The following is a 27,905-nucleotide window of genomic DNA, read 5'->3' as shown; positions in this document are numbered from 1 at the left end:
GCGTGCGTGCGTGTGTGTGTTTGTATTTGACACGGTGAACCACCAGATCCTTCTTGCGACTCTTGCCGAACTTGGAATTGCTGAATCTGCTCTTTCCTGGTTCCTACCTGATGAACCGCACCTATCAAGTGACATGGAATGGCTCCTTGTCCAAATCATGCACGCTTGAAAGTGGTGTCCCTCAAGGCTCTGTACTGGGGCCTCTTCTGTTCTCCCTCTATACCAGGTCTCTGGGCTTGGTAATTGCATCACACGGCTTTTCCTATCACTGCTATGCTGAAAACCCGGATTGCAACACGCATATCGGAATGTCTGGCGGACGTCAGCACCTGGACAACTGCCCATCACCTGAGGCTTAACCTCAACAAAACCGAGCTCCTCCTAATCCCCGGGAAAGACTGCCCACACATGGACTTACTGGTCAACGTCGAGAACATGACTGTATCTCCGTCTACAACTGCCAGAAACCTCGGGGTGGTACTGGACAATCAATTATCCTGCACTGCAAACATCACTGCGGTCGCCCGATCCTGCAGATTTGCACTTTACAACATTCTCGGAATCCGGCCCTTCCTCACAAGAGAAGCAGCCCAGCTCCTTGTCCAATCACTGGTCATCTCCCGCCTCGACTACTGCAACTCACTCCTGGCTGGACTTCCTGCCTCTGCGATAAAACCTTTGCAGCGCATCCAGAATGCGGCAGCGCGCCTCGTGTTCAACCTACCGAAGTTCTCCCATGTGACCTACCTCTTCCGGGAGCTCCAGTGGCTCCCTGTAGTAGCTCGCATCAAAATTAAGATGATGGTACTGGCATACAAGGCAGTCGATGGAACTGCCCCTGCCTACCTCCAAGCATTGCTAAAGCCACACACCCCAGCTCGATCCCTCCGCTCAACTACCTCAGCTGGACGTCTGGAACCTCCATCGCTAAGAGCTAGCAAAGGCCGTTCAGCAAAGTCACATCTTTTCTCGGTTTTGGGACCTCAGTGGTGGAACGAGCTCCCTGCCGCCCTCAGGACCGCAGAGTCGCTCACTATCTTCCGAAAAGGACTCAAGACTCACCTGTTCAGAGTCCACCTCGACTCTGCATAGCCACCTTTCCTCTTTCCTCTTCTGACCACCATTGTACACTGTATTGTATTGTAGTGAATTGTATTGTGTTGTAGTACTTAACTGTGTAGCAACTGCAGTAGCTACTATCATGGCTGTAACACGGGGAATGGGTTAGCCTAGCGATTATGGTACTTGCACTTGCTTCTATGAACATCCTTTCTGTACCGACAGCGATATATTGATGCACTTCTTATGACAAATGTACTTATTGTAAGTCGCTTTGGATAAAAGCGTCTGCTAAATGCCCTAAATGTAAATGTTTGTAGGAGTGTGTGTGTGTGTGTGTGTGTAAGAGTGTGTGTGTGTGTGTAAGAGTGTGTGTGTGTTTGTAAGAGTGTGTGTGTGTGCGCACGCGTGTGTGTGTAAGAGCGTGTGTGTGTTTGTAAGAGCGTGTGTGTTTCTAAGGGTGTGTGTGTGTGTGTGTGTGTGTGTGTGTGTGTGTGTGTGTGTGTGTGTGTGTGTGTGTGTGTGTGTGTGTGTGTGTGTGTGTGTGTGTGTGTGTATGCGCTTATATATGTGTGTGTGGGATATACAAAGAGTATTCAGCAGTACAAGAGAGAGAGAGTTAATGGCAGATCGAGATCGAGAAGCAGTGGGCTCTTGGGCGGTGGGTTTTTCCACCACCATGGGTAACCATCGCTGGCGGAGTAGCTTAGCTGCGGTGAGCGGCTTAGCTTAACCTTGCTGTGTTTTCATAACAGTGGCGTCACTGCGCTGCGGCTACGTGCCTACTACCAACATCGCACACACCGCTAACCCTGTACAGATGATCCATCCACACAGATTGGAGGCTTTATCTGTTCGTAGCCCCGCCCGGACATCTCATATCTACAGTATTATGGTAGGAAGGTGTCATTTTCGCTTTAACTTAATGTCTCCATATCTCTCTCTCTGTCTCTCCTGCTCTCACTGTCTCCCCCGCTCTCTCTCTCTCTCTTTCCCTCCCCTTGTCTGTCTCCCTTCCCCTCTCTCTTTCTCCCCTCTCTCTGTCTCCTCCCCTTTCTCTCCGTCTCCTCCCCCCTCTCTGTCTCCCACTCTCTCTCTCTCTCTCCCCCCTCTCTCTCTCCTCCCTCTCTCTGTCTCCACCCTTTCTCTGTCTGTCTCCCCTTTCTCTCTCTGTCTGTCTCCCCTTTCTCTCTCTGTCTCCTCCCCTTTTTCTCTCTGTCTGTCTCCCCTTTCTCTCTCTGTCTCCTCCCCTTTCTCTCTCTGTCTCCTCCTCTTTCTCTCTCTGTCTCCTCCCCTTTCTCTCTCTGTCTCCTCCCCTTTCTCTCTCTGTCTCCTCCCCTTTCTCTCTCTGTCTCCTCCCCTTTCTCTCTCTGTCTCCTCCCCTTTCTCTCTCTGTCTCCTCCCCTTTCTCTCTCTGTCTCCTCCCCTTTCTCTCTATCTCCTCCCCCCTCTATACCTGTCCCTCTCTCTCTATCTCCGCCCCTCTCTCCTTCTCCCCCCCCTCTCTCTGTCTGTCTCCCCCCCTCTCTCTGTCTCCTCCACTTTCTCTCTGTCTGTCTCCCCCCCTCTCTCCTTCTCCCCCCCCTCTCTCTGTCTGTCTCCCCCCCCTCTCTCTGTCTCCTCCACTTTCTCTCTGTCTCCCCCCCCCCCTCTCTCTCCGTCTCCCCGTCTCTCTCTGTTCCCCCCCCCTCCTCCCCCCTTCTCTCTCTCCGTCTCCCCCCCAGGGAGGAGGGGAGCTGTGTGGAGGGCATCATGGAGATCTTTGACATGCTGCTGTCGGCCACGTCCCGCTTCAGGGAGCTCAATCTGCAGAGGGAGGAGTACGTGTGTCTGAAGGCCATGATCCTCCTCAACTCCAGTGAGTATGGACGGGGGGACGGGGACGGGGGGGACGACGGACGGACCGTGGACCCGCTCCACACTGCCCTCTAGTGTAGTGGATCGGCTTAGCTCAGGAGGTGGGGCGGGTTGGCTGGGAACCGGAAGGTTGCTCATTTCGATCCCCGGCTCCTCTTAGCTCCGAGTGTCGGGGTGCCCTTGAGTAAGACGCCCTCACCCTGACTGCTCCCGACGAGCCGGCTGTAGCCCTGCGTGGTCGGCTCCGCCCCTCGGTGTGCGAATGTGCGCATTAATCCGACAACGGTTAATGCGCACATTCACACACAGACGGCGTTCACAAGCGTAAGTCGCTTATGGATAAAAAGTGTCTGCTAAATGCCCTAAATGCAAATGTGGTGTAGCACGGGGAAATCACACACGGGTCGGTATTTGGCCGTGGCCCCTGGTGACCGAACTCTGTTTAACTCGGTGATTAGCCGTTACAAGCCGTTTTGAAAATCTGCCTCTTCTGACATCACAATTGGGCGTGCCCACCTAGATGTGTGACGGATAGATGAGCAACGTTTGCGACAGTCCACTGGGTAGGCTGGAAGACTGATCCATCCAGCACACATCTAGGTGGACATGCCCACTTGTGATGTCAGAAGAGACAGATTTTTCAAAATGGCTTGTAACGGCTAATCAAGCCATTACCGCTTGTAATGGCTTATCAGGCTACACCGGGTAGTATAATGCGTGCCCTTTAATGAAGTGTGGTACTCCTGTCCGAAACCGACCTCTGAACGGACGCGTGGACCCTCTGCCTCCTCCAGACATGTGCACCAGCGTCCCGGAGACGGTGGAGGAGGTTGAGAGCCGCGGCCGTCTGCTACGGCTGCTGGACCTGGTGATCGACGCGCTGGTCTGGGCCATCTCCAAGCTGGGCCTCTCCACCCAGGAGCAGACCCTGCGTCTGGGACACCTCACCATGCTGCTGTCTCACATACGCCACGTCAGGTACAAACGACCGCTACGTCGGGTACACCAACCGCTAGGAAGGTAGACCAACCGCTAGGACACTCATCGCTACGTCGGGTACAAACGACCGCTAGGAAGGTAGACCAACCGCTAAGAAGGTAGACCAACCGCTAGGACACTCATCGCTACGTCAGGTACACCAACCGCTAGGAAGGTAGACCAACCGCTAGGACACTCATCGCTACGTCAGGTACAAACGACCGCTACGTCGGGTACACCAACCGCTGGGAAGGTAGACCAACCGCTAGGACACTCATCGCTACGTCGGGTACAAACGACCGCTACGTCGGGTACACCAACCGCTAGGAAGGTAGACCAACCGCTAGGACACTCATCGCTACGTCAGGTACACCAACTGCTAGGAAGGTAGACCAACCGCTAAGAAGGTAGACCAACCGCTAGGACACTCATCGCTACGTCAGGTACACCAACCGCTAGGAAGGTAGACCAACCGCTAAGAAGGTAGACCAACCGCTAGGACACTCATCGCTACGTCAGGTACACCAACCGCTAGGAAGGTAGACCAACCGCTAAGAAGGTAGACCAACCGCTAGGACACTCATCGCTACGTCAGGTACACCAACCGCTAGGAAGGTAGACCAACCGCTAGGACACTCATCGCTACGTCTGGTACACCAACCGCTAGGAAGGTAGACCAACCGCTAGGACACTCATCGCTACGTCAGGTACACCAACCGCTAGGAAGGTAGACCAACCGCTAGGACACTCATCGCTACGTCAGGTACACCATCCGCTACGGCACGTCCTTGAACCATTCTGTTGAGTCATGAGGAGGAAAGCTTTCATCCAGTGGGGCTTGGAGAAGACTTTCGATATTTTTTCATTTATCTTCTCTAAAGAAAAGTTAGATGAAAGGTTAAGTCAGAAGAAAAGTGAAGTTAGATGAAGGTTTAAGTTAGACGAAAGGTGAAGTTAGATGAGAGGTTAAGTTAGATGAAAGGTGAAGTTAGATGAAAGGTTAAGCAAGATGACAGGTTAATTTAGATTTGGAAAATGGATGCTTGAAGAAGATTTCTGGAGGAAATGGTTGAGGAAGTTTGAGAAGTATCTTGTGCCCTGACCTCAAGCGGTCGGCCGTGGTCTCCTGTCTCCATAGCAACAAAGGCATGGACCACCTGTCCACCATGAAGAGGAAGAACGTGGTGTTCGTCTACGACCTTCTCCTGGAGATGCTGGACGCCAACACCTCCACCTCCACCGGCGATCCCATGACCTCCCCGTCCTCCACCTCTGACGCCTCCTCCCACCAGCCCACTGGGCCGGATCGCCAGGGCTTGGGGGATTCCGCCATGAGCACCAGCCCCGAGCAGAGCACCCTCCTCAGTCACACCCAGGACCAGGCCCTGTCCCTGGGGTCCCAGCTCCTGGACCAACCCCCCCAGGGACCTCCACCACCAGAGCCCCAGGGAGCCTGCCCCGCTATGGAGGGAGACGGGTGAGTTCCCAGGGAAACGGACTCTGCCATAATCATGGGGAATTGGCACTTAGCACTGGGACTAAGAACTTAGCACTTAGCATGGGGACTAAGGTCTTAGCATGAGGACCTAGCCCTTAGCGCTTAGCATGGGGAATAAGCTCTTAGCACTTAGCATGGGGACTTAGCACTTAGCATGGGGACTAAGGTCTGAGCATGGGGATCTAGCCCTTAGCGCTTAGCATGGGGAATAAACTCTTAGCACTTAGCATGGGGACTTAGCACTTAGCATGGGGACTTAGCACTTAGCATGGGGACTAAGGCCTTAATATGGGGACCTAGCCCTTAGCACCGAGTATGGGGATTTACCACTTAGCATGGGGACTAAGTACTTGGCACTTAGCATGGGGACTTAGCAACTAGCAAGGGGACTTAGCACTAAGTGAATCTTCATTGATGTTTTACTATCTAATCCCTACCTGCTCCTTAACGACATAAAACAGAATTTACTTTTAATCAAAGCTGTTTTGGGTTAAGGCATCTGCTAAACGACTGAGGAGTGAATTAATCAAGTGTTATTATTCAAGTGACTGATCACATGACTGTGGTCGGTCCAGGTTCATCCACGGGATGCAGTGGCCGGGGGCGGAGCATCCCCTGGGGGCGGAGCCTGACTACAGTCTGGGTGGGGCCCAGGCCATGGACACTATCTGAGGACCGGGTCCAGGGGCAAGACCCGTTCCAGGGGGAGAATGGCACCGACGTAAGCTAGGAATGAAGAGACTTGGACTGACCCATTGCGGTACTCTTGGTTGGGTCGGCTTAGCTCAGGAGGTAGAGCAGTTGTCTTGTAACCGAAAGGTTGCTAGTTCGATCCCCAGAGTGTCGATGTGTCCCTGAGCAAGACAATTAACCCTAACTGCTCCTGACGAGCTGGCTGTCGCCTTGCACGGTTGACTCTGCCGTCGGTGTGTCAATGTGTGTATTAACCAAAGCGTAAGTTGCTTTGGAGAAAAGCGTCTGCTAAATTCCCTAATTGTAATTGGTGAGGTAAATACGATCCCTAAAAACAGACAGAAGGGGTTCAAACAGAATATTTCTCCGTCTTTTTTGGTATTCTACGGGAAACCCCGTTGTTTTTGTGCAGTTTGATCCATATGTGGTGTGTTCTCGGTCCTGTGAATGTGAACGTTTGACACAGATGGACCGGCCGGCCTCTGTGTCAAACTGCTATTTTACGATTATGAAACGTGTTTGTATTGCCCATCACTGTACGGACCCCCCCCCCCCCCCCCCCCACCAACGAGCCATATGTGTCGTGGAGACCTCAGCTGAAGGTCATGTGTTAGCGTAGTCCGTCTGCCCGTCTGTCGCTGTACGTCCTCGTGAAGCTGCCTCTTTGGGGGCTTGGTGCTGTGTGTATCTCTACTTTGGATCTGCTTCATGGCGGGTCTGCTACTCTTCTTTGTTGTTCTCAGCAGCTGTAGTCTAGGTCTGATCCTCAGATCCGAGCCGCTCAAGTCTGAGCCACCTCAGGTCTGAGGATCAGCTCTGAGGCTCCTCAGGTCTGAAGCCCCTCAGCTCTGAAGCCCCTCAGTTCTAAGGCTCCTCAAATCTGAGTCCCCTCAGCTGCAGATGTTTTTCTACTCTTTCTATGGACGCCTGATACGTGAGACGTAAAGTGTCCTTGCTATGACTGTTAACGGAGACTCCCTCCTGGCCATTTGAAACTCTAATCCATGCTGACGCTGTTCAGCGTGCTCATGTGCGTGGCACGTGAAGGACATTATGTTTGAATCTTGAAAACGCAAACGTACACCTTTAAAATCCTCTGATACAAAGAAGTTTGAGTTCAAATTTGTCAACCAATAATCAGGGCCTGTGGACTAAAGATGTTGAGCTTTTCAAAAGGATGAAGAACCTTCTGGCTGCGCCACCCGTCAGCATGAACCACAACGACCGACTGAAAGGTTTGAGTAACAGGGAAGTTGGAAACGCCCTGATGTCCGTGTCATTAAAGAGACCCATGCCACATGAAGGAGAGGTGTGTGGTTATACACCAAGCCATATATGTTATGGATACCATGTGTTCAATGTATGTAATGTACCTGTTGTGCAACATATATATGACATGCATGTCTTATGTTGTATGATGTAGAGCGGGGAACTCGTGTTTCACCGACCCGCCAAGTATTCGTTATGTTTGTTTCTCTCAAATGTGACCACATGCACACTCTACACACGTGTAAAGTCCTTTTTTACCAAACACACACACTTACACAGTTTGGAAACACACCATGACCAAAGCATGTTTAATGCCTTTTCTCAGAATGACAATCAATACATCCCATAATAAACTGTACACCGTGCTTGTGTCTCTGCCGTGCGTGTCTGTGGTCCTCAGGCAGTGATTGGTTGAACTTATCATCGTGTTACAAAAATATTCAAACGGCTCTATGTGAAGGAGTCGGATCCCTTCGTCTCACCGTACTGCAGGAGAAGTTCATCCCAAAGGCCTTAATGTGGATCTGCTGCTCCTCCTCTTGCTCCTTCATAGATCCCCTGAAAGGATCACATTCATTCTGCATCTGGAGCTCGGACTAACCCAGGTACCTCTAGAGGAGCAGAACATCTGGACGTTCTACCAGATTAGTGTTGGTTAGTCTAGGAGCCAAACATCTGGATGTTCTACCAGATAAGTGTTGGTAAAATAGGAGCCAAACATCTGGAGGGGGAACCACGCGGCAGTGGAGCGACACTGGGGGCAGCATTTCAGTTCCACACGATACATATGCTGACTGCAACAACACACACGCACAAACACTCAAGGCAGCATTTGTTTTAACACAGCCGGTGTGCCAGGTGGGTGGAATTCTAACGGCAATTTTGTATTCTGACAATGACGTATGATTTGGCGTTATTTTGGCATTTTTCGATTACGTAATTTCCCCGAGCTTGGCAAAAGGAGTGATGGTTTTACTGTACCTAAGAGAGGAGGCCCACCCTCCTGGCGCATCAAGGAGCATAAAACAAACGCCTTGTGATTCACGGCTTGTATTGAGGGCCTGACAGGGGTGGTTAATAACAAACTTTGAGATATGACTAATCTGTGTACTTTCTTAATCCCCTCAACATATAAACAGTGACGAGCAGGGGTAAAGAGTCAGGAACGTGTTGTCTGAATGACAACAGTTCTGCTGACAAGAACTGGCTGATTCGTTGAGTTAGCCTTCGGTCCAAACCCTGACATGCTGCAATACGTCGGAACGGCAGCGGCCGTGATTGGGATCCGTCTGGCGTGTAGCAACCCAGACCTGGACTTCCCAGCTGGGCTTCGTCCGTCCGAACCACACAAGGAGACGAGGCTAGCCCAAGGAAAATAGGCATGAAAATAAAGCTCTTCAATGTTCTGGGCACTGGAAGCGCGAGGGGGAACGGGGAGGACTTGGACTTGGCCGAGGTGTCGACACAAAAATTACGTTTAAAACCAAACCACACGATTTAGGCCAAAGAAAAGCTCCACTGAGCGAAACGTTAAATAAATACATATTGAAAGAAAGCAAAAACATACGTCGACCAGATGCACAAGCGGGCTCTTGTCTCAAAGTCCTTAAAGGTGAGGTGGGTCCCAACCCTGGTCCAACTCACCCTCGGGACCCCCCTCCAAGGAGTCCATTTAAAAAGATCTGAGCATACGGGAACCGGGTGCTTCAAACCGAGCACCACCCTGAACCTCCACCCAAAGTGGGGGTCTCCTCCGGCCCCAGATCTCCTGAGAACCACCACCTCCACCCAAAGTCGCTGACACCTCCACCACCCCCTGACGTCCCGAGCGGCTGGCGGGCGGGCGGAGGATCACGTGGGCGGGGGTCCGTTGGTGTAGCGCAGCATGGGGTAGAAGGAGCGGGCGAAGTTGTTGGCCAGGGTGCAGCTGTAGGGCTCCTCCGCCAGGGGCACCAGACACACCAGCACCATCAGCAGCAGGAGGAGGAGGTGGAGGGGGAGGGCCGCCCGGAGAACCCTATGGAAGAAGGAGCGCGGCGGGGAGGCGTCTCGCCGACCGGCCTGGGGTCTGTGGAGGGAGGGAGGAACGGTTCACCCTCCACGTTATGAACCTCAACACTGAGCTAGCTTCATCGTTTACTCTGTTTAAGGATTTATTTTTCTGACTTTTTAATATTCATATCCACTCTTTTCACTATTACCGTCTTTACTATTTATAGAAGATAATCGTGTGTTTTTCAGATGTCATGCCTTTGAAAGATTAATGTTTCAAAAATTGATTCCCGATGACGTTCAGGTGGTTCATTCTGTGCCGGGATTTGGAGGGATTAAAAATTGAAGGTTGTCGCGGTTTCTGATTAGTTGCAGTGAGCAGGTGAGCAGGATCGACTGGCAATCACTTTAACTGAATAATAATAATAATAATAATAATCATCAAAATAACAGACATAAGTCAAACTTTATTCAAGAACATGTATACAGCATTGTGTCGCTTTGCTAAATGTTAAAGCATGTTTTAACATGTTTCAAACGCACACAAGTGGCCGCGTTTGTTTTAATGCAGCCGGTGTGCCAGGTGGTTGGAATTCTAACGGCAATTTTGTATTCTGACAATAGCGTGTGATTTGCTGTTGTTTTGGCGTTTTTCGATGACATCATTGCTCCAAGCTTGGCAAAAGTAGTGATGGTTTTATTGTACCTAAGAGAGGAGGCCCACCCTCCTGGCACATCAAGGAGCATAAAACAAACGCCTTGTGATTCATGGCCTGACAGGGGTGGTTAATAACACACTTTGAGATTTGATGTCTGTGTCCTTTCTTAATCCCCTCAGCATATAAACAGTAGCTGCGTTTCCATCCCCGTGACTTTATGAGAATTGTGAAGTATTGAATCAGTAAACGGTGATTGAAACACCAAAATTTGCATAAAAATCCTCTAATTCGCAAAAAAGTGTATCCGCTTGCTTGAGGTGGTTTTTGAGAAATGCGAAAGAGAGTAAACGCGCAAAATGGGAGATGGAAACATACAGGACTGACAACGTCCTTCTGATTTCCGCATAACGACCGGCCATAGCAACCCTGGAGACCGCAACGTGTAGCATCATTATATATATATTTTTAAGCGTTTGTATACATAGACATCCTATATCATATATATATATGATATATGATTTGCATATCCTTTAATTATACCGTGACCAATAATCCCTGATATATGGACACCTTCTAAGTAATTCCAGTCAAATTGTCTGTTCAATCTTCAAAACGAGAGCTGGTACATTGTGGAAAATGCATTAAACTGTAACCAGAAAACGCGGTTATATGCTATAGTCCCTAGAGTATCTGTGGCATAAAGGCTGTGAAGAATTTCGAATTATAAATATGTACAATGTATCCTTTAAATACGTCCATGGAGCAGATGGCCAATGTGAATAATAGCCTACGTGTGAACCGCCAAAGAGGTAAATCATTGCCTTGCTCTCATCGAAGAAAAAAACATTACAGCCGTTTTAGATGGAAAACAACGCAATTCCACTATACATCAGGATCTAAGAGAGGATGTTATCAAAAGGATACGACAAGCCCTGGAATGTGGGTAGTTTTTCGCTCCAACCACTTGATGGAAACGCACCTAATCTTTTTTGCAAATTTTCTAACGATTTTCTTCACCTTTTAGATGGAAACGTGACTAGTCATGAGCAGGGGTATGTTGCAACATGTTAAAACATGTTAAAACATGTTATAACATGCCAGAGGCTCCGGGGCGAGATGCGAGACACTCCAAACAGGAGACGGAGGTGAGAAGATGATTAGTCGTCACTCACCTTACGGGGGCAGGTGGGGGGGCTCCCGTTGCCATGCCGACGTCCTCCTGAAGGGAGAGACACTCCGGTTACACTGTGACTCAACCCAGGCCCGAGGAGCCCATTTTAGACCTCAAACGCTTACATGATTTCGTTACAAACATCTGTTCTGAAGATACTAGTGACAGGAAGAGGGAGAAATGATCACGCTACGAACACATCTGTCTGGAGATACCACCGACGGGAAGATGAATGAATCTTGAACAGATGTTCAACAGAACTGAATCGCTGATGTAAGTCAGTGTATAACAATTGATTGCATTCATGATGCACTTTGAAGGTCCCCAAAGCACATAGTCTGCGTGTATGTGTGTGTATGTGTGTGTATGTGTGTGTATGCGTGCGTGTGAGTGTGTGTATACCTGTTGGAGCTCCGGAGGTGGGGCTGGTGGGCCAAGGTCCGGGCCGTCCGTCTCTAAGCTGGTTTGACCGGTTTCCTGCGGAGAGAGAGAAGGGTCAACATCCTGTCTGTCTGACCGCCAGTCAACATCATCCACCCAACCGGGCGGAGGAATCTGAGTCTCTACCCCGCCATAAAACATCCTTCAATTTTACGGCCGTCTGTCTGACTGGCTGATTGTTTGAAGCATGGCATGCGATCCAACTGCGGTTTCAGTCGGGGTCAAATGGTTCATTCTGACTAGTGTGTGTGTGTGTGTATTGCATATCAGACAAAATGTGTCATGTCAGTATCAGAAGATGCTGTTTAGATAGAATTCAATAGAATTCAAATTCAAATACATAGAGCTGTCTTTATACATTTATGCCACTTCATGTTTTGATCTATTTTTTAACCTGAAATGTAGGCTTTATGAATACAATTGGTTGTTTCCTGTTCTCACTTCCTGTTTTGGACACACTACTGTCATTTGACCTCATGACCTAACATGGAGGGAAGTGATCATGTGACCTGGTGACCCAACATGGCGGGTAATGATCATGTGACCCAAGTGATCAGGTGACCTGATGACCTTACATGGCGGGCAGTGATCACGTGACCCACCAGCCTCCCCCGCAGGGCGCCCAGCTCCCCGCCCACCCTCCTCAGCAGGAGGCGGAGCTTGTTGGCGATGACGTGGACCTTCTCCTTGGCCTCCAGGCCGTCCTCCTCCGTCACCTCCAGGAGCAGCTGGGAGGAGATCTCCTGGAGGGAGGAGACCTGCTGCTGCTGGCCCCGCAGCTCCTCCTGCACCTCCTGCAGGGGGCGACGCAGAGCAGAGGGGGCTGAGCGGGACAGTCAGGGCTGCTATGCTGGTGAAGGTTCACAGCTAGCTACACAGCTACACGTACATAGAGATACATGGCTACACAGCGACATAGCTACACAGCTGCAAGTACATAGAGATACATGGCTACACAGCGACATAGCTACACAGCTACACGTACATAGAGATACATGGCTACACAGCTACACGTACATAGAGATACATAGCTACACAGCTACACGTACATAGAGATACATGGCTACACAGTGACATAGCTACACAGCTACACGTACATAGAGATACATGGCTACACGTACATAGAGATACATGGCTACACAGCGACATAGCTACACAGCTACACGTACATAGAGATACATGGCTACACAGCTACACGTACATAGAGATACATGGCTACACAGCGACATAGCTACACAGCTGCAAGTACATAGAGATACATGGCTACACAGCTACACGTACATAGAGATACATGGCTACACAGCTACACGTACATAGAGATACATGGCTACACAGCTACACGTACATAGAGATACATAGCTACACGTACATAGAGATACATGGCTACACAGTGACATAGCTACACAGCTACACGTACATAGAGATACATGGCTACACGTACATAGAGATACATGGCTACACAGCGACATAGCTACACAGCTACACGTACATAGAGATACATGGCTACACAGCTACACGTACATAGAGATACATGGCTACACAGCGACATAGCTACACAGCTGCAAGTACATAGAGATACATGGCTACACAGCTACACGTACATAGAGATACATGGCTACACAGCGACACAGCTACACAGCTACACTTATACAGAGAGACATGGCTACACAGCGACATAGCTACACAGAGATATGTGGCTACACAGCGACATAGCTACACGTATACAGAGAAACATGGCTACATACCTATCACCTACAAAATACTTTTCTGAAGCAAATGTCCCTTTCTATGATGTTAAAGGGTGGTTACCCTGAGGTCTAACATAACTAGGGTCTTGTTTTTAGAGCATCATTAGGACCGATGCTTGATCCATCCATCCATCCATCCATCCTTACATCCATCCATCTATCCATACTTACATCCATCCATCCATCCATACTTACATCCATCCATCCATACATCCTAACATCCATCCATCCATCCATACTTACATCCATCCATCCATCCATACTTACATCCATCCATCCATACTTACATCCATCCATCCATCCATACTTACATCAATCCATCCATACTTACATCAATCCATCCATACTTACATCCATCCATCCATCCATCCATCCATGTCCTTTCATTGTATCTACCAGATCTATGGCGTTTGTCTACATTCAGGATTAGTAACAAACCAGTTCTAAACCCGTTGTGAACTGATCCCCAACATGGATTCTACAGGCTCTGAGTGCCGACCGTAGGGCTGCCCTGGGGCTCACCGTGAGCAGCTGCCTCTGGGCCAGCAGGGCGGGGCGGGGGGCGCGGGCGTCCAGGGCGCTGCAGGCCTGGAGGCGGCCCTCCACCCGGGCCAGCCCCAACAGCAGGGAGTGGAGCGTCTCGTGGAACTCCTGGGGGAGAGGGGCGGAGGTCATGGGACGGAGGGTAGAGGTCATGGGAGGGAGGGTAGAGGTCATGAGAAGGAGGGCCGAGGTCATGAGAGGGAGGCTAGAGGTCATGGGAGGGAGGGTGGAGGTCATGAGAGAGAGGGTAGAGGTCATGGGAGGGAGGGTAGAGGTCATGAGAAGGAGGGCCGAGGTCATGAGAGGGAGGCTAGAGGTCATGGGAGGGAGGGTGGAGGTCATGAGAGGGAGGCTAGAGGTCATGGGAGGGAGGGTGGAGGTCATGAGAGAGAGGGTAGAGGTCATGGGAGGGAGGGTAGAGGTCATGAGAAGGAGGGCCGAGGTCATGAGAGGGAGGCTAGAGGTCATGGGAGGGAGGGTGGAGGTCATGAGAGAGAGGGTAGAGGTCATGGGAGGGAGGGTAGAGGTCATGAGAAGGAGGGCCGAGGTCATGAGAGGGAGGTTAGAGGTCATGGGAGGGAGGGTGGAGGTCATGGGAAGGAGGGTAGAGGTCATGGGAGGGAGGGTAGAGGTCATGAGAGGGAGGGCAGAGGTCATGGAGGGAGGGCCGAGGTCATCGGAGGGAGGGCAGAGGTCATGATGGCAACAGTAGGTAAGAAAACATCTGAGAATCACGACCTGTGTAATGGCCTGATCCAGATGTGTAACGTCCTGACTCTAGATGTGTAATGACCCGATTCCAGATCTGACTCCACATGTGTCTAAATGCCCTGACTCCAGATGTAAAGCAAGACTCCAGATGTGCAATGACCCGACTCCAGAGGTTCAACGACCTGACACCAGATGTGCAACGACCCGACTTCAGATGTGTAACGACCCGACCCCAGACAGGTTACGTCCTAACTCCAGATGTGCCTTGAATCAAAGTGCTTCTCTTAACCTTATTAAATACCCCTGTGGTGAATTTGTAAAAAAGCGAGCAAACGTGACTAAACAACAGAAAAACTACAAGCCATCCTCGGGTGACGGGCGGGGTTCTGACCTGGCACTCCATGAGCGCCCCCTGCAGGCCGGTCTCCCAGGCCTGGAGGCCGGCGCAGGCCCCGGCCCAGCGCTGGTTGGCCTCCTGGAGGTCCTCCTGGAGCCTGCGGACCTCGGGGCTGTCCCCCCGCTGGAAGTGGCGGCTGCCCAGGTTGATGGAGATCACCACGCCCTTGTGGCGGTTTAACGTCCTCTGCATGTCCTGGAGGCCGGGAGGGTGGGAGGAGGTCGGGTTAGCGGTGGCAGGACGCCCGACTGCGAGGGATGGGGATTCGGAACCGAGAACCTTCCGCCTGGGGGTGGACCGGCGGAACCACGACACTGTTCCATCCCCCCACACGCACCAGTTTTGGTTTGAGTCAGAGCCTGAAGGAGGCTGAGGACTGGGCTCAGATGACCTCACTAGTTAGTTGTATTCCGTGTTTGTGGTCGGTTTTAAATTCAAGTATATTTTCTTTTGTGGCTTTGAGTAAAATTGCAGGGAAGTTCTTTTAGTTCGACATGGGGCACGATAAAGTGTATTACAATATGATAGGTCAAAGATATTTCTTTCGTCATGTATGTAGTGATTGAACGGTCGCGGTTAGCTTCTAGACCGCGGCGGTGAAGGTTACCTTGAGCTTCCAGATGTTGCGTTCTATATCCTGGAGGCTGGTGGCTGGAGCGAGCCTCTGGAGCTCCTCCAGCTCTGGCCCCATTCTGCCCAGCCAAGAAGTGACATCACTGAGGTCAGAGTTGAGCTTCTTCCACTGCTCCAGGTCCTGGTGGATGTCCAGCTCATTGCAGATGGTCTGAGCCTGGAACAGCTCCCAGCGTTCGATCACACCTGGAGACAAGTTGACCAGGTGATAAATCAGGTGTGTGCAGGTGTGTTAATCTACCTGGTCAAGTGTGTTAATCTACCTGTGCAGATGTGTTACTAATCTACCTGTCCATGTGTGTTACTACTCTACCTGTTCAGTTGTGTTACTACCCTACCTGTGCAGGTGTGTTACTATTCTCCCTTTGCAGGTGTGTTGATCTACCTGTGCAGTTGTGGTACTACTGTACATGTTTAGGTGTGTTCATCCACCTGTTTAGGTGTGTTACTAACCTACCTGTGCAGGTGTGTTTCTACTCTACCTGTCCAGGTGTGTTACTAACCTACCTGGGAATGTGTGTTACTACTCTACCTGTTCAGGGGTGTTACCACCCTACCTGTGCAGGTGTGTTACTCTACTACCTGTGCAGGTGTGCTACTACCCTACCTGTGCAGGTATGTTACTACCCTACCTGTGCAGGTGTGTTACTATTCTACCTGTGCAGGTGTGTTTTTCAGCCGTGCTGCAGGTGAGTCCGGCCTTCTCCAGCTCCTCCTCGTCGTTCAGCACCAGTTTGACCCGCTTCACGCTGTCGATGTGGCCGCTGCACTCCGACATCAGCTTGGCCTGCAGGAGCATAATGAAGTTGTACGCGTTATAGTACACTGTGTGTGTATGTGTGTGCGTGTGTGTGTGTGTGTGTGTGTGTTTGTGTGTAGGTGTGTGTGTGGTGTGTAGGTGTGTACATATTGGACTGTGCATTATATTTGACCCATGTGTGTGTTACAGTATTATTGTGTGCCAGAAGTGTATGTGTGTGTCCTTACGTAGCCTTGCTGTGGTGAGGGGGAGGTAGGGGTGTGTGGGGGGGAGGCAGTCCGACCTCGGAGGCCCTCTCTGGGCTTCATGTCTGGGCTGGAGGGCTGGTGCCAGCTGGGACCTTCAGAACCAGACTTCACTGTAGGAGTGAGAGACAGAGACAGAGAGGGAGAGAGGGAGATACCGCATGATAATTCATGATAATAAATAACCACAAGGCACTTTCCATGGCTGAAGCCAGCACATCAGGGTTGGTTGCAAACACAAACACACACACACACACAGCGTCCATTCCTTAAGAGACAACACAAGCACAGCTGAACCATGCATGTACACATGCAACAGATGCATGCGCACATCTGAACCCCAGAGAGCCATGCAGTGTGCGGCAACAACACAACAACACCGTGGACACACACTATGGAGGCAGGGTTAGGGTTAGTTGTGTGTTTGCATGTGGACAGGGATCGTACCTGTCCACATGCGCGTGGACAGGGGGTCTGTATGAGGCCAGGGGGTGTGCATGTGGCCAGTGGGCGTGCACGTGGACAGTGGCCAAGCAATTTGACAGGGGGCGTGCACGTGGCCAGGGAGCATGCATGTGCAAGTAGACAGGGGCCGTGCACGTGGCAAAGGGGCGTGGACGTGGCAAGGGGGTGTGCACGTGGCAAGGGGGTGTGCTCGTGGCCAGGGAGCGTGCATACGCAAGTGGACTGGGGGTGTGCACGTGACCAGGGGGCTTGCACGCCTACCAGAGGCAGCCACCATGGCCCGGGCCTTCGCCATGAGAACGGACTCCGACCTCTTGGTGACCCTTCCATCTGCAAGAGAGAGGGGTTAAAGGTCAACCCTGGGGACTCCCACGAGGTCGACGGACGTCAAGAGATTCTCCACTGGAGAGCGAGCGGCACTCGGAACAGAACGAGTCTCTCACGACCCGGGCTCGTCTGATAGGCTACCGCTGTCCGGTGACGGAATAAGGTGCCGGGTTGGAAGGTCTTCTGGAGCTCCCAGTACCTCCAGCAGACCTCAGGCCGGAGGAGCGACGTGCCACAGGTTCCCACCGCTTTGAGTCCCACGTGGACGTGAACCGCAGCGCCGACGGGGTTAACAAGACGAGAGTGGGACCAGACACAGAGCACAGGCCGGCCTCGTTAAAGTGTTTGGACCTGAAACCCGGACCCACGGGCCAGAGAACACTGGGAGCGCTCCAGTAGGAGGAAGGAGGCGTTTGAATTAGTCAAGCTCGAGTGCTCATTCAAACGCCAAAAAACGCCAAAAGTGAATGGTGAAATGGACTGCATTTATATTGCGCTTTTTTGTAACCAGTGGCCACTCAAAGCGCTTTGCAACATTGCCTCATATTCACCCATTCACGCACTCATTCACACACCGACGGCGCGGTCAGCCGTGCAGGGCGACAGCCAGCTCGTCAGGAGCAGTTAAGGGTTAGGTGCCTCGCTCAGAGGACACCTCGACGCTCAGCTAGGAGGATCGAACCAGCAACCTTCAGGTTACCATCCAAACCCGCTCTCCCTCCAGAGCCCACATTGGGGGCCGGACCCTTACCCGACAGGGCGCTGAAGTAGGTGGCCTCCTCCTCGTCCTCGTGGGACGAAGACCCCCCCACGTCCACCGTGTGGTCCCACTCCAGGGGGATGGAGTCCAGGCTGGCGGGGGTCCCGCGGCCCGAGCGCTCCAGGGGCGGCACCAGGAGGTGGCACGTGGCCTGGCCCCCCCCGAGGAGGAGCACCGGGGCCCCGGGCCCCGCCCTCTCCCCGGCCCCCCAGGGGGACCTCGACCCCAGGTCGACGGAGTCCTCCAGGTCTTCCAGGTCCTCCAGGTCGTCCAGGTCCCGCTCCTCCTCCAGGACCTGGGGGGACTGAACCCAGAGAGGGGTCGTAAAAAAAAAAGCGGGTCGTAAGATGTGAGGGATAACATGTGAGTAACACATCTTTATTCTTTCAGGAGGTCTCACCGAGGAGTAGCACCTCCTTTGCAAGAGAGAGATGTACTCCTCTCACACACACACACACACACACACACACAAACACAGACACACACACTCACACACATACACACAAACACACGGCGGTGCCTGGACTGTTATCTGGCCTCTGGTGCAGAGGGAGGTGCCTCGTGTGTGTGTGTGTGTTGTGTGTGCGTTGGAGGAGCGCGCCCCCCACTGACCGGTCTCCGGTTGAGGAGGCGCTGGTGGAAGCGCGCCACGCGGCCGAACACCTCCTGGCAGTAGGCGTGCAGCTCCTGCAGCTCGTCCTCCAGCAGCACCGCGTCCAGCGGCGCGCTCTTCTGGATCAGCTGCTCGCCGAACACGATGAGCCCGTCGATGCGGTCCGTGTTCAGGGTGATCTCCTTCTGGAACACCTGGGGGAGGGGGGTGAGGGACGGGGGGGGACGGGGGGGGGAGGGAGACAGGGGTCAGGACCCAGGGTGGAGACAGAGGTGGTGTTCCGAAGGGAGAACCAAAGGGAGGGGGAGGTGGAGACGTAGGTGGTGTGGATGGATGAATGGATGGAAGGATGGATGGATGGATGGATGGATGGAAGGATGGATGGATGGATGGATGGATGGATGGATGGATGGAGGGGGGTCTACTCACGTGGAGCTGCCTCATCTTGTCCTCCACGTCGCTCTGGGAGAAGTGCTCCACGTTGGTGAGCTGGAGGTCCATCTCCGTCAGCCACACCAGGAGCCCCTCCCGGGTGCCCTCGAAGTCGTCCCGCTGGGACGTGAAGTGCTGCCAGGGGTCGAGGGTCAAAGGTCAGACAGGGCTACAACGGGCGGCGGACGGGTCGTTAAAAGCGTTCAACGGTGACATGTTATGCCACCAGGTGTGAGCGTGATTAGCCGTCACAAGCCGTTTTGAAAATCAGCCCCTTCTGACATCACAGGTGGGCGTGTCCACCTCGATGTCAAAATAGGCGGATTTTCAAAAAACGGCTTGTAGCGGCTAATCACACTCGCACCTGGTGGTATAATATGTCACCTTTAAGCAAGAGAAGCATACGACAGCAGAAATGCTTTTATTTGACTTCACGTCTGAGGGGATTGAGAGAGATGTATGCAAACGTACAAATCCTTCTGTGGACAGATTACATTTTGTCATCCCTCATTAGTCATTGGTCACTATTATCTATGGCCTCCTGCTCTAGGAGTCCTACAGGTAGGCGGCGGACATCGGGGTTCGAACCCGGTACATGACCATCGTGCTTCGGAAGTCACACACCCTAACCCGCTAGGCTCCGGGCTGCCCCCCCTAAGGTTAGCTTGGTCTATCTGCAGGTTAGGGTGCCTGCCCCCCCCCCCCCTGGCTCCGCCCCCATGCTGTGAGGGCGGAGACCCGCTCCTCCGTCACCTTGAGCCGGCGCAGCACGGCCGCCACCCGCCGCTGCAGGACGTCCCAGCGCCGGTTCCCCTCCGTGACCAGCGCCTTCAGGCGGCCGGAGGCGTCCGTGCGGTTCTCCCGGGCCAGCCGGCGGTACTGCTTGTTGACCAGCTCCAGCTGGGTCAGCCTCTCGTGGACCTGCCTCTGGAAGGCCTGGGGAGACACGCGCGCGGAACCACAGCGACCTCGCGGTCAGTCTCACCCAACGTCAACGGCGCTTTGGACTTATTGGCTGCAAGGTCAGTCAAGAGGGCCTGCACTTCTGTCTTCTTCTACTTTTCGTTTCTTTGAAGCTGGTTGGCGATATGACAGTTTTCCCATTTCTTTACGCAGTCCATTGTGTTTTTTATTAAACACTGCGAGAACCTTTGAGCCGTACTCGTTGGGTAGGACTGCACTTCTGTATGTATGTATGAATCCACTAAAGAAACATTCTCTTCAAACGAACAAAAAACATTTTTTTTTTATTTATCCAAGGTGGAAAAATGTTGTTCTAATCTCGTCGTTAAGCTACGTCCACACACGAACTCCGTCTACAAACACTTGGTTGAGACATTTAACTTACTCATTCAGAGTTTTTCTGTTGTTCATTTGCAGAAATGGCTGCCCAGATTTTCCACCCAAAACCCAGCCCTGCCTGAAGTTTCTAACTCTTTCTTACAGTTTATTACAGACTTATTTAACGCCATTAAAAGTAGCACCTATTACCCTCAATCATGTTGAGAAAGAACATCCCCATATATTTAGCTTCTCTTGTTTATTTTCTTTGCGTCAGGGTTTGGCGAGTTTTTCCGTGAGTGAGTTAGTGCAATCTACTGTGGGCCAGAGTAGCCCACAGAGGTTGATTAATGGATGTACCAATAAAGTTAAATTGACTCTATACTTATGAAACTCTGTTGGACAGTCGTTGCGACGAAGGGCTGTACCAATAGAGTTAACTGGACTGATACTTATAAGACTCTGTGGGACTGACGTTGCGGTTTCTGTGGAGCTAACTGCGTGGGCGGCGAGTAACCACGGCGTGCCAGATAAAGTTTGGATCTCCGGACCCTTATTGTGCAACGCCACGGTGCGTGTGGGAGGGCGGAGCTCCGTCTGAGCAGCGGTTGATTTAATGTCCGTGTCTAAGGGTTAGGATTCCCGGACACCTGTAGTATAACGCCAAGATGTGTGCCGTTGTCATACACAACATGGCTCCTTACGCTCGTACACAACAAGGGTGCTTAAAAAGTGTTGCCGAGTTGTCTAGGGCTGTAACCATGGCGATAACACACCCCACTCTTTCCTCAAGGGGGAGAGTGCGTGATTTTTAAACTGCAAATGGCATTAAGTACTCATGTTGGTACTCGGTATCGACGAGTACACAAAACGTAAATACTTGTACAAGTACTGTTTCAGATGAAAAGTGGAACGGGAGCACGGTGACCACGGGGTGTACCTCAAACTTCTTCAGCTCCTCCTTGGCGGTGGTGTAGAGCACGTCGGCAGACTGGGGGTTGGCCGCCGTGACCTCCGCCGACCGCAGCCAGTCCTCGAAGCGGGCGTGGTCGTCCAGGAACTTGGACCAGAGCCGCCAGGTCTCCTCGATCCTGAGGGGGCGACAGGGAGGACGTCTTCAGACCCGATCAGCAGCCTGGACCTCCACCGGACCGGTCCCCAGACTCCAGGGTGGAGTGAGGAGGATGGCATCCACCCACTCACTCCCCTACCTCATCCCCCTCTCACTCACCCTCTCATCATTCTCCCCCTCACTCACCGCCTCACACACCTTCACTCACTCATTCCCCTCCATAAAGTCATCCACTCACAGCCTACAATAACTCCCTTCCTCCCTCCCTCGCTCCCTCTCTCCCTCCCTCCCTCCCTAAAGTACCAAGACGTTAGATGGATGTTTTAAGTTTTCTTATGTTAAGTTCACATGATACGTTCAACAAGTAAGGGACCACAATGTAAATAAGCCTATGGGCTTTTTTTTTTCCACTTTTTGACCGGATGTACATTTGTATGCTTTCCTTTGTCAATAAAGCATTTCAATCAATCAATCAAGTTAAGTTAAGCATCTATCCATCTCTCTCTATAGATATATAAGGGGAAATAAATTATTTCCCATGATGCACCACCAGTTCGGTTATTGTGTATATGACATAATATCTCCCATGATGCACCACCAGTTCGGTTATTGTGTACATGACATAATATCTCCCATGATGCACCACCTCATCCGGCGCTCCATGCTCATGGCGCAGATGTTCCTCCAGCGGCGGTCCAGGCTGCAGCTGGTCTGCTGGATGGAGTCGTTCTCCAGGTGGGCCCCGCCCCCAGCCCCGCCCCCAGCCCCGCCCCCGGCCACGCCCGCGTCCCCGTCGCGCAGCAACACCTCGCAGAGCGCCAGCACCGACGACACGCCCGCCGAGTGCTGCTCGATGTCCCGCTGCAGCTCCTGGGGGCGGGGCAGAGGTCAGAGGTCACGGAGAGAGGTCGATACGGTCAGAGGTCAATGCAGAGGTCACAGATAGGGGTCAGAGAGGACAAAGGTGAAGACGAGATGTCGGATATCATTTACATTTATCAGCAATGTTCCAGTGATTAACACGTGAGACACTTTTGGGTCAAACACTTAAGACTTTAAACTTTATTGTCCCCAAGGGGGAATAGTTTTTCACGTCACATGTACATGGGCTGCACGCCGACATTTATAAATAGCTGGACAACAAACGCAACAACAATAACATGCAGACAGGATATGGATATGTACAGAGTGGGACTAGAGTGGTTTTATTCATTTCCTTTTGTTGAGGGCTGCGACGGCTGCAGGCGCCAGGCTTTTGCCATAGCGAGCTCTCCTGCAAAACAGGGACCTGTACCTGCGTCCAGAGTGCATAATGGTGAAGGGGCAGTTGATGGGTGTGTGTTGTCCAGTGCTATTATACATGCGTTGCGTGAGATGACCTTGAGATTGAGCTCTGACAGTGTGGGTGTGTTGAGACCAATTCATTTGGCGGCTATGTTCGTGACACGTGTGAGTTTGACCCGGTTTTTGTCGGTAAGCATGTCAAAGAAGCAGGTGGAACAGGATGCAGCACTGATAGTAATACTAACACTAACGCAGCACTTATACTAACACTAATGCAGTAGTTACAAAACGATCCACGTGCTTCACAGCCTTGTCTCAGCAGCAGAGAGATCAGAGAGAAAGAACGTCCATTTTCCTCTCAGAACAGAGGATTTCTCAGTCAACTCCAGGAACATAATCCAGCAGGAAAGGGTTTAACTTGGGTGGAACTATAATGCATCTTGCATCGTACCCGACCTGACTGACAACCAAACGTGTAGACTCACAGAGGCCTCTGGGGTTCTGAATCAAAAGCTTTCTCAGGCATAGCGGCCTCGCCCGTGGAGTTAAGGAAATAAAGGCGCTAACAAGCACAAATACTAACTTTTAATGTTTCAAAGAAAAACTCGAAAAATACGGAATGGTGTATGCTCGGGCTTTCACAGTCACTCACAACAGGTGTGTGTGTGTGTGTGTGTGTGTGTGTGTGTGTGTGTGTGTGTGTGTGTGTGTGTGTGTGTGTGTGTGTGTGTGTGTGTGTGTGTGTGTGTGTGTGTGTGTGTGTGTGTGTGTTCTCTCCATGAGGCCTGACAGCACCTTTGTATCAGTGCTTGTTTGTTCAAAGTTAGCACTTTTGGGGGTTGCCTAGGCAACGCCTGGGGACCTGCCGGGCCCTTCTCCCCTTCTCCCCTGCCCCTAATGGTCCTCCCTCTCCTCCTCCTTCAGTCTGTCACTCTCTTCACTCCCCTCTCCTTCATCATTTTCTTTGTAATTTTCTTTTTCTCCCCACTATCTGATTCTCCTGTTAGCTCATTCGCTAGGGGAAAGAGACCTCTCTCTCTCTCTCTCTCTCTCTCCCTCTCCCTCCCTCCCCCTCTCCCTCTCTCTCTCTCCCTCCCTCTCCCTCTCTCTCTCTCTCTCTCTCCCCCTCCCTCCCTCCCTCTTTACACCTCTCATGCCCCCCCCTGTCTTCCTCCATTAACTGTACCCCTCTCCTCCCCACCCTCTCCATTAACTGTACCCCTGTCTCCCTCGTTGAGCAGGTTGGGGGAGCGGCATCCACCAGAACTCACTATTTCCGTTCCGTCTGGCCATCTTTGTAACGTGAGGCCGATGTCTGGTACAAATTAACATGTGTGAACCACTTAACCAGTCCTTAATTACCCAGAAAACCTAGAGGAGAGACGAAGCGGGCCTTAGGGCTGTTTTATCTATTCTGATGTTTACTTTGGATTTAAGATGGTCTTCTTGCTCTTGTTGCATTATTGATAATCACGTGGTAAAGCTGTTTTGCACGAACAACGCCCTGTAAATTAACGTTTGCTTGATTCAAAACATTATCGAAAAAAAGCGGAGGCCGTTTGTGGGGGCTTATGGGTAATGTAGTCCTGACCCACCTGCTGCTCTGACAGTTTTTTCTGGATCTCGTCGCCGTGGCAGTGGTCGTAGACGACGGGCCGGGTTAGCTCCGCCTCCACGCGGGCCAGCCAGGTCCGCAGGCCGCTCATGTTCCTGTCCAGCCGCTGGATGGTTCCTAGGGTCTCCTTCAGCTTCCTGACCCTGGAGAGCAACAACCACACGTCACAAAGGTCATGAGGGTCACGGAGGTCACGGAGGTCAAGAAGGTCACGAAGGTCACAAAGGACCGCAGAGTCGCTCACCAGCTTCCGCAAAAGACTCAAGACTCACTTGTTCAGAGTTCCTCTAGACTCTACATAGCCTCCCACTCGCCCTCTCCTAAACACTTCTTGTATGTTGTACGTCCTTGCACTTAAAAACAGTACTTAGCATTGTGGAGCATCTTATCCTGGCTATCTTTGTTGTGTACCGGGAATGGGTTAACCCAGCTATTGTTTTTCCTTGGCACTCAGTTCTATGAACATCCTTACTGTACCGACAGCGATATATCGTTGTTGTTCCTTCTTCTGACAACGGTACTCGTTGTAAGTTGCTTTGGATAAAGGGGTCTGCTAAATGCGCTCAATGTAAATGTAAACAAAGGCCAGAAAGGTCATTCTCAGAGTCAGGTGTTTGTATCGAGGTTACCTGGGCTACATGGCCGTTAACATTACCGGCCTAGTCGACGGCGCTGAGGTCAGATAACAGATAAACCAACAGGTGAGCTGAACCCAAGCAGAACGTTTGAGAAGATGGGCGTACGGTTGATCTGAAGAGGAACCAATCTGGACGTTGAGTCTATTTTCTAAATCGTCGCTGTCGCGTCACTTTGGCCCCGAGGAAAAATGTCAACATGTTCAGATCTCTCATTAGCTCTACGTTAAAATGTGTCTCCGTATCCAAACTACGAGTTGCACAGTTAGACAGCCCAATGGCGGACAGAGAAGACTGGTTGAACTCTGAACTAGCAGTATTGTTTCAGCCTCACTATTACAACTGCTTAGGACAAACGCTGAAAGAATACATGTTAATATCATGGTTAGCTCTGGCCATTGCTAATCTCTCTGATGAACCGTGTTGGACTGAGAACCAGACCTCCAGGATGAAGCTGGAGTCCACCTCGACACTGCATAGCCACCCCTCCCCCTTCTGGCCACTGTATTGAATTGCGTTGTATTGTATTATAGTACTTAACTGTGTAGCAACTGAAGTAGCTGCTATCATTGCTGTAACACTGGGAATTGGTTAGCCTAGCGATTGTTGTACTTGCACTTGGTTCTATGAACATCCTTTCTGTACCGACAGCGATATATTGATGCACTTCTTATGACAAATGTACTTATTGTAAGTCGCTTTGGATAAAAGTGTCTGCTAAATGCCCTAAATGAAGCCTGATGTTAGCTGGAGGTCAGTAGGCCTCTGGCTAATTTAGAGCTGCAAGCTCTAGATTAGCTGCAAGCTCTCAAAAGTCGCCAGAGATGCTCTCAGGACAGACAGGAAGTAGCTTCAGAACGCTGGCTTGTCACATCCTGTCTGTATAGGTGAATATCCACAGGTTCTTTTGACGGACCTACATACCAATACAGTATGTGAATTACATGCTAGCCCTGTAAACGCAGCCGGTTATCATAGTGTTGTTACTGTCTGGGAATATAACCTGTTACCCGGCAGGGTTAGCGCCTTGCTCTCCCTACTGAGCGACACACCCCACGACCGGCGGGTATGTAGAGGCCATGCCAAAAACAGTGAAACGTGCAACTGTGCGCACACACACACACACACACACACGCAGACAAGACACACACACTAACCAATATACACACATAGAATGCACACGCAGTCATTCCAGTGTCATGTGAGAACATTCCATCACATGCAAGTGGCTGGCTGGCTGGCTGGCTGACTGGCTGGCTGACTGTGTGTTTGTTGCATGGGATGTTTTCTTTGTAGCCAGACCATGATGCACAGGGCAGTGAGCTTAGGTGTGTGTTATGTTAATAGCATGCTAAACACAACATGGCAGGGACATAATGACAGGTAAACAGTCAGGTAGTCTTTTCTAGACCTGAAGCAACATTTAGACGCCTTGTTCTCCTCTGTTATTGTCTGCTGGTACTCATCTCTTCCTGTCCCGTATGCAGCATTTTTTTGGTTTGAAACCAGGAAGCATGTTTCGGGAAACGTGTTCGGGAACACAGAGAATTATACCAGCACAGCAAAACAGCTGCTCTCATTGGCAGACTGGCAAGCTGTGAATGCTAGGAGCATTCCGCCGTGCGTGTGTGTGTGTGTGTGTGTGTGTGTGTGTGTGTGTGTGTGTGTGTGTGTGTGTGTGTGTGTGTGTGTGTGTGCGCATGCGTGTGCGTGCGTATGTGCGTCGGTGCACGCTCAAAGAGGAAAAGTTCCACGCTGGAGCTAGCATAAAAGACATGCGCATCTTCGCATATAGAACACATGTCAACACATCTCCACACCGATACTCACACCTGAGTAACTACACACAACCACTTATTAATATACACATCTGGACAGAGATACATGCGTCTATACACACACACAGATAAACAGCTGGCGTCCCTCTGCTGCACCTACACACGTATCCCAGACGGACCACGGCACGAACACTGAACGCCTTCCCTCTCTGCCTGCCTGCCTGCCTGCCTGCCTGCCTGCCTGCTTCTCAGAAGGGGTTCCTCCACCCAGGAGGACCACCTTGGCCCATCGCCCCTCTGTGGCTGCAACATCCATCTCTCCGTCTTCCTCTCCTCTTACCTTCCTTCCTACTCTCGCCTTCACGCAAAACACAGTAGACACCCAGGAGGGGAGAGGAGAGGGGAGAGTAGAGGGAGAGTAGAGGGGAGAGGAGAGGGGAGGGAGAGTAGAGGGGAGAGTAGAGGGGAGAGTAGAGGGGAGAGTAGAGGGGGAGAGGGGAGAGGAGAGGAGAGGGGAGAGGGGAGAGTAGAGGGGAGAGGAGAGGGGAGAGTAGAGGGGGAGAGGAGGAGGAGGAGGAGAGAGGGAGGAGAGGAGAGGAGGAGAGAGGGTCCCCACCACGAGGTACTCACCGGCTACGGAGGAGGACAATCTATGGATACGTCTGATCCGTGAGCAGGCGATGCACACACACCCTCTCCAACGCCTCTCCCACCCCCCCCCACACACACACACCCGCTCACACACCCTCTCCAACGCCTCTCCCACCCCCCCCCCACACACACACACCCGCTCACACACACACTCCAACGCCTCTTCCACCAAACACGCACACATACACCCTCTCCAACGCCTCACACACACACACACACACACACACACACACACACACACACACACACACACACACACACACACACACACACACACACACACACACACACACACACACACACACCACACACACACACACACACACCCACCCTGTGGC

At 51.6% G+C, this 27,905-nt stretch overlaps 2 protein-coding genes across 5 annotated transcripts in view; one reads left to right on the top strand and one right to left on the bottom strand.

Annotated features, from left to right (window-relative positions):
* esr2b (estrogen receptor 2b) overlaps nucleotides 1-7,719 on the top strand; it is a 28,865-nt gene extending 21,146 nt beyond the window's left edge. For 3 of the 4 annotated variants that reach the window (XM_060051491.1, XM_060051489.1, XM_060051492.1), the window contains 4 exons: nucleotides 2,784-2,917; nucleotides 3,711-3,894; nucleotides 5,033-5,371; nucleotides 5,968-7,719. In XM_060051491.1, the coding sequence (XP_059907474.1) occupies nucleotides 2,784-2,917; nucleotides 3,711-3,894; nucleotides 5,033-5,371; nucleotides 5,968-6,064 (754 nt within the window). In that variant the 3' untranslated portion in view covers nucleotides 6,065-7,719. Of the gene's footprint in view, nucleotides 1-2,783; nucleotides 2,918-3,710; nucleotides 3,937-4,013; nucleotides 4,139-5,032; nucleotides 5,372-5,967 lie in introns of those variants that run through there. The other variant, XM_060051493.1, reaches the window with a different exon arrangement.
* syne2b (spectrin repeat containing, nuclear envelope 2b) overlaps nucleotides 7,634-27,905 on the bottom strand; it is a 141,610-nt gene continuing 121,338 nt past the window's right edge. The window contains 17 exon segments of the mRNA XM_060052824.1: nucleotides 7,634-9,422; nucleotides 11,178-11,224; nucleotides 11,579-11,653; nucleotides 12,193-12,411; nucleotides 13,888-14,016; nucleotides 15,011-15,211; nucleotides 15,624-15,835; nucleotides 16,307-16,436; nucleotides 16,637-16,767; nucleotides 17,381-17,449; nucleotides 18,198-18,510; nucleotides 18,819-19,013; nucleotides 19,249-19,386; nucleotides 20,005-20,187; nucleotides 21,473-21,623; nucleotides 22,251-22,474; nucleotides 24,484-24,646. Coding sequence (XP_059908807.1) covers nucleotides 9,206-9,422; nucleotides 11,178-11,224; nucleotides 11,579-11,653; nucleotides 12,193-12,411; nucleotides 13,888-14,016; nucleotides 15,011-15,211; nucleotides 15,624-15,835; nucleotides 16,307-16,436; nucleotides 16,637-16,767; nucleotides 17,381-17,449; nucleotides 18,198-18,510; nucleotides 18,819-19,013; nucleotides 19,249-19,386; nucleotides 20,005-20,187; nucleotides 21,473-21,623; nucleotides 22,251-22,474; nucleotides 24,484-24,646 — 2,797 coding nt within the window. The 3' untranslated portion in view covers nucleotides 7,634-9,205.

This window comes from Gadus macrocephalus, chromosome 5 (assembly GCF_031168955.1).
Source record: "Gadus macrocephalus chromosome 5, ASM3116895v1".
NCBI classification, from domain to species: Eukaryota; Metazoa; Chordata; class Actinopteri; order Gadiformes; family Gadidae; genus Gadus; species Gadus macrocephalus.
The sequence above is the reverse complement of the archived record's forward strand: the minus strand, read 5'-3'. Positions and strand labels throughout refer to the sequence as shown.